The 13,187-nt window shown below is 43.0% G+C and overlaps 1 protein-coding gene across 1 annotated transcript in view; it reads left to right on the top strand.

Annotated features, from left to right (window-relative positions):
- Positions 1 to 13,187, top strand: part of LOC106603933 (sarcoplasmic/endoplasmic reticulum calcium ATPase 1) — a 102,474-nt gene that overhangs the window by 45,103 nt on the left and 44,184 nt on the right. Inside the window, exons 6-10 of the mRNA XM_014198187.2 lie at positions 6,393 to 6,473; positions 11,301 to 11,386; positions 11,817 to 11,972; positions 12,189 to 12,330; positions 12,480 to 12,646. Of these exons, the coding sequence (XP_014053662.1) occupies positions 6,393 to 6,473; positions 11,301 to 11,386; positions 11,817 to 11,972; positions 12,189 to 12,330; positions 12,480 to 12,646 (632 nt within the window). The remainder of the gene's footprint in view (positions 1 to 6,392; positions 6,474 to 11,300; positions 11,387 to 11,816; positions 11,973 to 12,188; positions 12,331 to 12,479; positions 12,647 to 13,187) is intronic.

Below are 13,187 nucleotides of genomic sequence, written 5' to 3' on the forward strand. Positions count from 1 at the left end.
CTATAAGAGCTCTTTGTCACAACCCGGCTTGTGGGAAGTGACAAACTCACACTCATTCTTTGTGTGTGTGTGGCAGGCTTACAATGATGGCAAATAAAACATTTGAGTGCAATGACCCTTGTGCTAGAGACAATATGCAGCTGGAGGTTGAATTTTATTTAGCCAATTAAGTTGGCTGAGCACACATTCTCATTTACAGCAATGACCTAGGGAATAAATCAAATCAAATGTATTTATATAGCCCTTCTTACATCAGCTGATATCTCAAAGTGCTGTACAGAAACCCAGCCTAAAACCCCAAACGGCAAGCAATGCAGGTGTAGAAGCACGGTGGCTAGGAAAAACTCCCTAGAAAGGCCAAAACCTAGGAAGAAACCTAGAGAGGAACCAGGCTATGAGGGGTGGCCAGTCCTCTTCTGGCTGTGCCGGGTGGAGATTATAACATCACATGGCCTAGATGTACAAATGTTCATAAATGACCAGCATTGTCAAATAATAATTATCATAGTAGTTGTCGAGGGTGCAACAAGTCAGCAACACAAGAGTAAGTGTCAGTTGGCTTTTTCATAGCCGATCTTTGAGAGTATCTCTACCGCTCCTGCTGTCTCTAGAGAGTTGAAAACAGCAGGTCTGGGACAGGTAGCACGTCCGGTGAATAGGTCAGGGTTCCAGCAGGTCTGGGACAGGTAGCACGTCCGGTGAACAGGTCAGGGTTCCATAGCTGCAGGCAGAACAGTTGGAACTGGAGCAGCAGCACGGCCAGGTGAACTGGGGACAGCAAGGAGTCATCAAGCCAGGTAGTCCTGAGGCATGGTCCTAGGGCTCAGGTCCTCCGAGCGAGAGAGAAAGAAAGAAAGAGAAAGAGAGAATTAGAGAGAGCATATTTAAATTCACACAGGACACCGGAAAAGACAAGAGAAATACTCCAGATGTGACAGACTGACCCTAGCCCCCCAACACATAAACTACTGCAGCATAAATACTGGAGGCTGAGACAGGAGGGGTCAGGAGACACTGTGGCCCCATCCGATGAAACCCCCGGACAGGGCCAAACAGGTAGGATATAACCCCACCCACTTTGCCAAAGCACAGCCTCCACACCACTGGAGGGATATCTCCAACCACCAACATACCAAGGCCGAGTATAGCCCACAAGTATCTCCGCCACGGCACAGCCCAAGGGGGGGCACCAACCCAGACAGGAAGACCACGTCAGTGACTCAACCCACTCAAGTGACGCACCCCTCCCAGGGACGGCATGGAAGAACACCAGTAAGCCAGTGACTCAGCCCCCGTAATAGGGGTAGAGGCAGAGAATCCCAGTGGAAAGAGGGGAAACCGGCCAGGCAGAGTCAGCAAGGGTGGTTCGTTGCTCCAGCCTTTCCGTTCACCTTCACACCCCTGGGCCAGACTACACTTAATCATAGGACCTACTGAAGAGATGTGTCTTCAGTAAAGACTTAAAGGTTGAGACTGAGTCTGCATCTCTCACATGGATAGGCAGACTATTCCATAAAAATTGAGCTCTATAGGAGAAAGCCCTGCCTCCAGCTGTTTGCTTAGAAATTCTAGGAACAATTAGGAGGCCCGCGTCTTGTGACCGTAGCGTACGTGTAGGTATGTACGGCAGGACCAAATCGGAAAGATGGGTAGGAGCAAGCCCATGTAATGCTTTGTAGGTTAGCAGTAAAACCTTGAAATCAGCCCTTGCCTTAACAGGAAGCCAGTGTAGGGAGGCTAGCACTGGAGTAATATGGTCAAATTTTTTGGTTCTAGTCAGGATTCTAGCAGCCGTATTTAGCACTAACTGAAGTTTATTTAGTGCTTTATCCGGGTAGCCGGAAAGTAGAGCATTGCAGTAGTCCAACCCAGAAGTAACAAAGGCATGGATACATTTTTCTGCGTCATTTTTGGACAGAAAGTTTCTGATTTTTGCAATGTTACGTAGATGGAAAAAAGCTGTCCTTGAAACAGTCTTGATATGTTCTTCAAAAGAGAGATCAGGGTTCAGAGTAACGCCGAGGACCTTCACAGTTTCATTTTAGACGACTGTACAACCATCCAGATTAATTGTCAGATTCAACAGAAGATCTCTTTGTTTCTTGGGACCTAGAACAAGCATCTCTGTTTTGTCCGAGTTTAAGAGTAGAAAGTTTGCAGCCATCCACTTCCTTATGTCTGAGACACAGGCTTCTAGCGAGGGCAATTTTGGGGCTTCACCATGTTTCATTGAAATGTACAGCTGTGTGTCATCCGCATAGCAGTGAAATTTAACATTATGTTTTCGAATGACATCCCCAAGAGGTAAAATATATAGTGAAAACAATAGTGGTCCTAAAATGGAACCTTGAGGAACACCGAAATTTACAGTTGATTTGTCAGAGGACAAACCATTCACAGAGACAAACTGATATCTTTCCGACAGATAAGACCTAAACCAGGCCAGAACTTGTCCATGTAGACCAATTTGGGTTTCCAATCTCTCCAAAAGAATGTGGTGATCGATGGTATCAAAAGCAGCACTAAGATCTAGGAACACGAGGACAGATGCAGAACCTCGGTCTGACGTCATTAAAAGGTCCACCTTCACAAGTGCAGTCTCAGTAGTATGATGGGGTCTAAAACCAGACTGAAGCGTTTTGTGTACATTGTTTGTCTTCAGGAAGGCAGTGAGTTGCTGCGCAACAGCTCTTTCTAAATATTTTGAGAGGAATGGAAGATTCGATATAGGCCGATTCGTTTTTTTATAATTTCTGGGTCAAGACTCGGCTTTTTCAAGAGAGGCTTTATTACTGCCACTTTTTGTGAGTTTGGTAAACATCCGGTGGATAGAGAGCCGTTTATTATGTTCAACATAGGAGGGCCAAGTACAGAAAGCAGCTCTTTCAGTAGTTTAGTTGGAATAGGGTCCAGTATGCAGCTTGAAGGTTTAGAGGCCATGATTATTTTCATCATTGTGTCAAGAGATCCCTTGATCCTAAGGTCCTGGCAGGGTTGTGCAGACTCAGGACAACGGAGCTTTGGAGGAATACGCAGATTTAAAGAGGAGTCCGTAATTTGCTTTCTAATGATCATGATCTTTTCCTCAAAGAAGTTCATGAATTCATCACTGCTGAAGTGAGAGCCATCCTCTCTTGGGAAATGCTGCTTTTTAGCTGACTTTGCGACAGTATCAAAAATACATTTTGGATTGTTCTTATTTTCCTCAATTAAGTTGGAAAAATAGGATGATCGAGCAGCAGTGAGGGCTCTTCGATACTGCACAGTACTGTCCTTTCCAAGCTAGTTGGAAGACTTCGTTTGGTGTGGCGCCATTTCCGTTCCAATTTTCTGGAAGCTTGCTTCAGAGCTCGTGTATTTTCTGTATACCAGGGAGCTAGTTTCTTATGACAAATGTTTTTAGGGGTGCAACTGCATCTAGGGTATTGCGCAAGGTTAAATTGAGTTCCTCGGTTAGGTGGTTAACTGATTTTTGTCCTCTGACGTACTTGGGTAGGCAGAGGTAGTCTGGAAGGGCATCAAGGAATCTTTGGGTTGTCTGAGAATTTATAGCACGACTTTTAATGCTTCTTGGTTGGGGTCTGAGCAGATTATTTGTTGCGATTGCGAACGTAATAAAATGGTGGTCCGATAGTCCAGGGTTATGAGGAAAAACAACATTAAGATCCACAACATTTATTCCATGGGACAAAACTAGGTCCAGAGTATGACTGTGGCAGTGAGTAGGTCCAGAGACATGTTGGACAAAACCCACTGAGTCGATGATGGCTCCGAAAGCCTTTTGGAGTGGGTCTTTGGACTTTTCCATGTGAATATTAAAGTCACCAAAAATTAGAATATTATCTGCGATGACTACAAGGTCCGATAGGAATTCAGGGAACTCAGTGAGGAACGCTGCATATGGCCCAGGAGGCCTGTAAACAGTAGCTATAAAAAGTGAGTGAGTAGGCTGCATAGATTTCATGACTAGAAGCTCAAAAGACGAAAACGTCGTTGATGGTTTTTTTTGGGGTAAATTTAAATTTGCTATCATAAATGTTAGCAACACCTCCGCCTTTGCGGGATGCGCGGGGGATATGGTCACTAGTGTAACCAGGGGGTGAGGCCTCATTTAACACAGTAAATTCATCAGGCTTAAGCCATGTTTCAGTCAGGCCAATCACATCAAGATTATGATCAGTGATTAGTTCATTGACTATAACTGCCTTTGAAGTGAGGGATCTAACATTAAGTAGCCCTATTTTGAGATGTGAGGTATCACAATCTCTTTCAATAATGGCAGGGATGGAGGAGGTCTTTATACTAGTGAGATTGCTAAAGCAAACACCGCCATCTTTAATTTTGCCCAACCTAGATCGAGGCACAGACACGGTCTCAATGGGGATAGCTGAGCTGACTACACTGACTGTGCTAGTGGCAGACTCCACTAAGCTGGCAGGCTGGCTAACAGCCTGCTGCCTGGCCTGCACCCTATTTCATTGTGGAGCTAGGGGAGTTAGAGCCCTGTCTATGTTCGTAGATAAGATGAGAGCACCCCTCCAGCTAGGATGGAGTCCGTCACTCCTCAGCAGGCCAGGCTTGGTCCTGTTTGTGGGTGAGTCCCAGAAAGAGGGCCAATTATCTACAAATTCTATCTTTTGGGAGGGGCAGAAAACAGTTTTCAACCAGCGATTGAGTTGTGAGACTCTGCTGTAGAGCTCATCACTCCCCCTAACTGGGAGGGGTCCAGAGACAATCGATGCCAACACATCTTTCTAGCTGATTTACACGCTGAAGCTATGTTGAGCTTGGTGACCTCTGACTGTTTCATCCGAACATCGTTGGTGCCGACGTGGATAACAATATCTCTATACTCTCTACACTCGCCAGTTTTAGCTTTAGCCAGCACCATCTTCAGATTAGCCTTAACGTCGGTAGCCCTGCCCCCTGGTAAACAGTGTATGATCGCTGGATGATTCGTTTTTAGTCTAATACTGCGGGTAATGGAGACGCCAATGACTAGGGTTTTCAATTTGTCAGAGCTAATGGTAAGTGGCTTCGGCGTCTCAGACCCCACAAGGAGCAGAGACCAGAGAAGTTTCGGCCTCCGACTCCGACTCGCTTAATGGGGAGAACCGGTTGAAAGATTCTGTCGGCTGAATAAGCGACACCGGTTGAGCATTCCTACAGCGTTTCCCTCCAGAAGTCATGAGAAAGTTGTCCGGCTGCAGGGACCGTGCGAGGGGGTTTATACTAACGTTATTATCTGTACTTACTGGTGCCACAGACGCTGTTTCATCCTTTCCTACACTGAAATTGCCCTTGCCTAACGATTGCGTCTGAAGCTGGGCTTGCAGCACAGCTATCCTCGCCGTAAGGCGATCGTTCTCCTGTATATTATATGTACAACGACTGCAATTAGAAGGCATCATGTTAATGTTACTTAGCTTCGGCTGGTGGAGGTCCTGACGAACCACGTCCAGATAAAACCTCCGGGGTGAAAAAGTTGAATGAAAAAAGTTGAGGGAAAAACTAAAAATATACGGTAATGAAAAAGTAAAAACCGTGAAGTAGTCAGGTAGCAAAGTAAGATCGGCAACAAAACGCACAGCAGCACGTAAACAAGTTGTGACCGGAAACAGGAAGTATAGACCGCTGATTTCTTGTCTCTGCACCTTGGTCCAACCAATAGTTACAGGGGGATGAATGAGCCAATTGTAAGCTGGGGATGATTAGGTAGCCATATTGGGAATTTAGCCAGGACACCCCTACTCTTACAATAAGTGCCATGGGATCTTTAGTGACCACAGTCAGGACACCCATTTAACATCCCATCTGAAAGGCAGTACCCTACACAGGGCAATATCACTGCCCTGGGATATTTTTTTTTAGACCAGAGGAAAGAGTGCCTCCTACCAGCTCTCCAACACCACTTCCAGCAGCATCTGGTCTCCCATCCAGGGACTGACCAGGACCAACCCTGCTTAGCTTCAGAAGCAAGCCACCAGTGGGATGCAAGGTGGTATGCTGCTGGCATGTTTGAAGGGGTACGGGACTATAGAATGTTTGGGAACCACTGTTCTAGGGAAACAGTGTCTAGATGGAATTTGTATTTGCGGTCCTGGCGACTGGACCTTTTTTGTTGTTGAAACACCATTATTTTTGTCTTACTGCTATTTACTGTCAGTGCCCAGGTCTGGCAGAATCTGTGCAGAAGATCTTGGTGCTGCTGTAGGCCCTCCTTGGTTGGTGACAGAAGCACCAGATCATCAGCAAACAGTAGACATTGTCTCTTCCTCCCTCTCTCTTCTTCTTTCTCCCTCTGTAGAATGTTAACCCAATACTTTCATCAAATGACAGTTATAAAATAACTGTCTGCTCTTCTAACCCCAGCCTGTTTTTGTTTTGTCTAGTTGGTGACAAGGTCCCTGCTGACATCAGGATCACCTCCATTAAGTCTACCACCCTGAGAGTGGACCAGTCTATTCTTACAGGTAGGCTGCAACGCTACATACTGACTGGTTAGCTGGTTGACTTGGCTGGGTTGGTTGGCTGGCTGGCTGAGATTAAACCTCTGTTCCTCTTAATGTTACCTACAACATGCTCGTACCTATGACGTGCTCATACTGTTACCTACGACGTGCACATACGTACAACAGCCTCTTGGTGTTACCTACAACATGCTCGTACTGTTACCTACAACAGCCTCTTAGTGTTACCTACAACATGCTCGTACCTACAACATCCTTTTTTTTACTCCTCCACCACCTCTTCGGAGGACAAATATCTTCGATTTTTACAGCTTTTTTGCTACATACATACATACATACATACATACATACATGCATACATGGTACTTTTATATAAAGCAGTCACAACCATAATACATTACCAAACATAAACTCTTTAATCCAAACCCTCAGCCACTCTCAGCCCATCCCACCCTCGTTTGGTTTCCATGTGCCATATATTTTTCAATTGTGCTGTGATGTTTTACAACATTTTTTTGTTACCTTTCTACTCGTATATTATCCACAGATTGTGAGATAGATGAAAACCGATTCCTACTAGGATTATTTATTGGCTATGGCTTTCCAAATCGCCCGACACTGCTATTTGTAAGGTTCATTTTAAGTGTGTTCTAATTGGTTTTTTTTACCATTCCTGAACCTGTGACCAGAAACCAGCTACATAGGGGCAATCCCAGAATAAATGATCTATTGATCACAGCAGAGCTGAGATTGTTCTATGCCATAGAGAGATATATATATATCGATCTATCGATCTCGCATTCTGTTGGTGGCAATAATTTTATATAATTTAAATTTGAAAACTGTGTCGAATCAAGTGTAGTTTTTTTTTGTACCAATTGGTACATCGCAAAACATATTCCATGAAATTGGTACATCGCAAATCTTGCAACCTGTATGGCGTAGCTGTCAACATTTGTCTTCAGATGAAACTGGTATATTTTTCTGTTTATGCCAGTTCCTTTCAGCCAATTTCTATCTGCAAACAAGTTCCCTACCTTCTCTCATTTCCACTTGCCTCCTCTGTTGTTGTGGTTGTGCTGCAATCACTTGGTTGTAAATTTGGATTGAGCAAATATTCCCATATATTTTTGAAAGCTGCATTTGACAACTCCTCCGTTTCTATTCATAACATCATTAATACAGTTGAAGTCATAAGTTTACATAAACCTTAGCCAAATACATTTAAACTCAGTTTTTCACAATTCCTGACATTTAATCCTAGTAAAAATTCCTTGTCTTAGGTCAGTTAGGATCATCACTTTGTTTTAAGAATTTGAAATGTCAGAATAATAGGAGAGAATTATTTATTTCAGCTTTTATTTCTTTCATGACATTCCCAGTGGGTCAGAAGTTTACATACACTCAATTAGTATTTGGTAGCATTGCCTTTTAAATTGTTTAACTTGGGTCAAACGTTTCGGGTAGCCTTCCACAAGCTTCCCACAATAAGTTGGGTAAATTTTGTCCCATTCCTCCTGACAGAGCTGGTGGAACTGAGTCAGGATTGTAGGCCTCCTTGCTCGCACATGCTTTTTCAGTTCTGCCCACTAATTTTCTATAGGATTGAGGTCAGGGCTTTGATGGCCACTACAATACCTTGACTTTGTTGTCCTTAAGCCATTTTGCCACAACTTTGGAAGCATGCTTGGGGTCATTGTCCATTTGGAAGACCCATTTGCGACCAAGCTTTAACTTCCTGACTGATGTCTTGAGATGTTGCTTCGTAATATATCCACATAATTTTCTGTCCTCATGATGCCATCTATTTTGTGAAGTGCACCAGTCCCTCCTGCAGCAAAGCACCCCCCACAACATGATGCTGCCACCCACATGCTTCACGGTTGGGATGGTGTTCTTTGGCTTGCAAGCCTCACCCTTTTTCCTCCAAAAATAAAGATTGTCATTATGGCCAAACAGTTCTATTTTTGTTTCATCAGACCAGAGGACATTTCTCCAAAAAACACGATCTTTGTCCCCATGTGCAGTTGCAAACCGTAGTCTGGCTTTTTTATGCCGGTTTTGGAGCAGTGGCTTCTTCCTTGCTGAGCAGCCTTTCAGGTTATGTCAATATAGGACTCGTTTTACTGTGAATATAGATACTTTTGTTCCTGTTTCCTCCAGCATCTTCACAAGGTGCTTTGCTGTTGTTCTGGGATTGATTTGCACTTTTCACACCAAAGTACGTTCATCTCTCGGAGACAGAACGCGTCTTCTTCCTGAGCGGTATGATGGCTGCGTGTTCCCATGGTGTTTATACTTGCGTACTATTGTTTGTACAGATGAACGTGGTACCTTCAGGCATTTGGAAATTGCTCCCAAAGATGAACCAGACTTGTGGAGGTCTACAATTTTTTTTCTGAGGTCTTAGCTGATTTCTTTTGATTTTCCCATGATGTCAAGCAAAGAGGCACTGAGTTTGAAGGTAGGCCTTGAAATACATCCACAGGTACACCTCCAATTCACTCAAATTATGTCAATTAGCCTATCAGAAGCTTCTAAAGCCATGACATCATTTTCTGGAATTTTCCAAGCCGTTTAAAGGCACAGTCAACTTAGTGTATGTAAACTTCTGACCCACTGGAATTGTGATACAGTGAATTATAAGTGAAATAATCTGTCTGTAAACAATTGTTTGGAAAAATTACTTGTCATGCACAAAGTAGATGTCCTAACCGACTTGCCAAAACTATAGTTTGTTCACAAGAAATTTGTGGAGTGGTTGAAAACGAGTTTTAATGACTCCAACCTAAGTGTATGTAAACTTCCGACTTCAACTGTAAATCTAATACAATTAAACATTTTTTCCATAAACATTTTTTTATTAATCAGTATAATTTCAGTTTAACCTCTCTGGGACATGTGGGACATTGTCCGATTTCAAAAAGGCTTTACGGCGAAAGCATAACATTAGGTTATGTTAGGACAGCGCCTAAACAAGAAAAACCACACAGCCATTTTCCAAGCAAGGAGAGGCGTCACAAAAACCAGAAATACAGCTAAAATTAATCACTAACCTTTGATGATCTTCATCAGATGACACTCCCAGGACTCAATGTTACACAATACATGTATGTTTTGTCCGATAAAGTTCATATTTATATCCAAAACCCCCATTTTACATTGGCGCGTGATGTTCAGAAAATGTATTGCCTCCAAAACTACTGGTGAATGAGCACATCAATTTACAAAAATACTCATCATAAACGTTGATAAAATTTACAACAGTTATTGAAAGAGTTATAGATACACTTCTCCTTAATGCAACCGCTGTGTCAGATTTCAAAATAGCTTTATGGCGAAAGCACATTGTTCAACTCGTTGGTCTCAGGCTTGAGACCGCTCTTATTCTCTCCCCAGTAACAGTAGAAGCATGAAACAAGGTTCTAAAGACTGTTGGCATCCAGTGGAAGCCTTAGGAAGTGCAAAAAGACCCCACAGATACTGTAGTTTGGAAAGGCAATCACTTGAAAAACTACAAACCACTTCCTGGTTGGATTGTTTCTCAGATTTCTGCCTGCCATATGAGTTCTGTTATACTCACAGACATCATTCAAACGGTTTTAGAAACTTCAGAGTGTTTTCTATCCAAATCTACTAATAATATGCATATCCTTCCTTCTGGGCCCGAGTAGCAGCCAGTTTAATCTGGGCACATTATTCATCTGAATTTCCGAATACTGCCCCCTGTCACCAAGAAGTTAACCATAATATTTGTTCTGTCTTTTCTGGAGAATAAAACTGAAATTTTAACAAGCTTTGTATGGCTTGTTTAAGAAAGGGCAATACTTTAAATAAAATGTCATTTTCAATTACTCGGAAAGGAGAAGTTAATCTGTATAAAGGCAGTTTTTGAACGAAGGATGAGCCATTCTTAATAATCTTAATAATCTACTAGAGAACTATTTTGGGTTCAAGTATAAATTATTTATGAGTGAAGCTTTTAGTGAGTGGTTTAAAGCTTTAATATTTAATCATTTTAGCCCCCCAAACTCATTCATTATATAAATAGGCACATTTTAATTTTTGTCTGGCTTAGCATTCCAAATAAAATGAACATTTATTTTTTTGCTCATGATTTAAAAAACGAGTCATTTGGAGGCAATGCCATTAGTAAGTAAACCAAAGAGTTAATCAATGTGATTTTTTCTTCCATAAATAGACAAGCATTTACCTCCATGGTTGTAGAATCTTGTCTATTTTTGCTAACTTTCTATTGAAATTGTGGTAAGTTGATTTATATTTTTTGAGATGTGAATACACAGTATGTCTACTTCACCATCCACCCATTTTTATATGGTTCACTTGTCATAATTCGGTTTTAATCCAGAGAGGCTAGAAAAGTGATCAGTATCTTCAATGATACTCCGCAGGGATCCAGATTGCGGACTTGAGAAAATTTGCGTCATCGGCATACATTGACACTGTTTTTATCCCCTGGATTTCTAACCCCTTGATATTCTTGTTGGATCTAATTTTAATAGCTAGCATTTCAATGGCCATAATAAATAGATATGGAGACAGCGGACAACCTTGTTTTACTCAGCTTAAAAGCTCAATACTTTCTGAGAAGTAACCATTATTTACTATTTTACATCTGGGGTTGCTGTACATAACTTTAACCCATTGTATAAGAGATTCACCAAAATTAAAGTAATCCAGGCATTTATATATAAATTCTAATCGTACTTTATCAAACGCCTTTTCAAAATCTGCTATGAAGACCAACATCCTCCTAGTGTTAATGGCTTGTAGGATCTTATGTAAGTGTGTACTAATCCATCTCTACAGGCGAGTCTGTGTCAGTGATCAAACACACCGACCCCGTCCCTGACCCCAGAGCTGTCAATCAAGACAAGAAGAACATGATGTTTTCTGTAAGAACTATACTTCCTGTTTGGCGCCAGCTCTGCTTGCACTTCTCACTCTCACACAGATACACATATGGCTCTGTTCTGGTCTCAGCCTGCTGCATTCCTCAGGAGGGGGAAGGGGGGTGTGTGAAGCTCTTACACTAAAAGGGCATTATTATCATTTTCTCAATTTCACAGTATTATTCCAACCTCAGTGTATAAATGTATATAAAACACAGGAAAATCACATTTCTGACTGCACTGTGCCTTTAAGATGTGGTCAGCAGATATAATCTTGGTGACGTCTGTAGACCTACTCTTTAAATGTCAAACCCGAACAAGAGTTAGTTGAAAGTAGCAATTGCTGGTCCTATATGGATGCAGAATGCATGGTTTGATTTCAATATTAACCCTGCACTGACTTCTCCCTCATACTCTTGCTCCTCCTCCTCAGGGCACCAACATCGCTGCGGGGCGAGCCATCGGCATCGTGGTCTCCACCGGTGTATCCACGGAGATCGGTAAGATCAGGAACCAGATGGCAGCCACGGAGCAGGAGAAGACCCCCCTGCAGCAGAAACTGGACGAGTTCGGGGAGCAGCTCTCCAAGGTGGGTTTTAGGATGATGATAATTGAAATGTATTTATGCTTTGTGCTATCATATCTACACTGTTTTGTGTTAGATTTTTTTTCTGTCTGTTTTCTGTTTTTGGTCTGTGTTTTCTGTGCTGTGTATGAGCCATATGACTGCAAGCCCAAAACAAAAGTCACATTTTTTTTACCCAAAAAAACGAACAAAAAAGTTTTGAACTTTGAACACTCCAAGGTCATCTCCCTGATCTGCGTGGCCGTCTGGATCATTAACATCGGCCATTTTAGTGACCCGGTTCACGGGGGGTCCTGGATGCGGGGGGCCATCTACTACTTCAAGATCGCTGTGGCCCTGGCCGTGGCTGCCATCCCTGAGGGTATGTGGGAGCAGTTTTATCCATCCCTCTGCCACTCTCTCTCACTCACTCCAAATTCCATATAAACAATATAATGAATTATCTTATGCTGTTCATGTCTCTCCACCCGATCCAATCAAGCCTCTCTTTACTACAACTGTCGTCCTCAGGTCTACCTGCTGTGATCACCACTTGCCTGGCGCTGGGGACCCGCCGCATGGCCAAGAAGAACGCCATCGTCCGCAGCCTGCCCTCGGTGGAGACCCTGGGCTGCACCTCCGTCATCTGTTCCGACAAGACCGGCACCCTCACCACTAACCAGATGTCTGTCTGCAAGGTAACCTGGGAATGTCTGGGAATGGTTTCCTGTGGACTGTAATATTAGTGTGACTGACTGCTGTGCACGTACATCAATAAGAAGGTGAAGGGTTAAGTGTCTTTCTCAAGGGCACAAAAGCAGGAGATGGCACCTAGGATACCCACACTTTTTTTTTCTATCGGTCTTTGGATTCGAGCCAACAACCCTTCGGTTGCAGACATATCTAACCTCTAGGCTACATGTCGTTGTAGTGGATGTTGTGTCCGTTTTTGTTGTTGTGTCGGTCCAGTATATTTAGTTCCAGTCCATAGAGAACCCAAAGCATTGTACTATACCTTCATATCGTCATACAGGATTAACACTTCCTTCATACTGGGAGTTTCCTTGGAAAGCCTCCAGTCACACACACCTAGACACACATGTGTATATGTATACACACGCACACGCACACACACACACACACACACACACTGACAGGTTTTGGACGGAGAACAGGTGGGGTTAGTTGTAATGGAAAATCCCTGTGGTGTTGTAATGTTTCCCGTCCTCAGCCAGCCTT

This window comes from Salmo salar, chromosome ssa04, assembly GCF_905237065.1.
Source record: "Salmo salar chromosome ssa04, Ssal_v3.1, whole genome shotgun sequence".
Classification (NCBI taxonomy): Eukaryota; Metazoa; Chordata; class Actinopteri; order Salmoniformes; family Salmonidae; genus Salmo; species Salmo salar.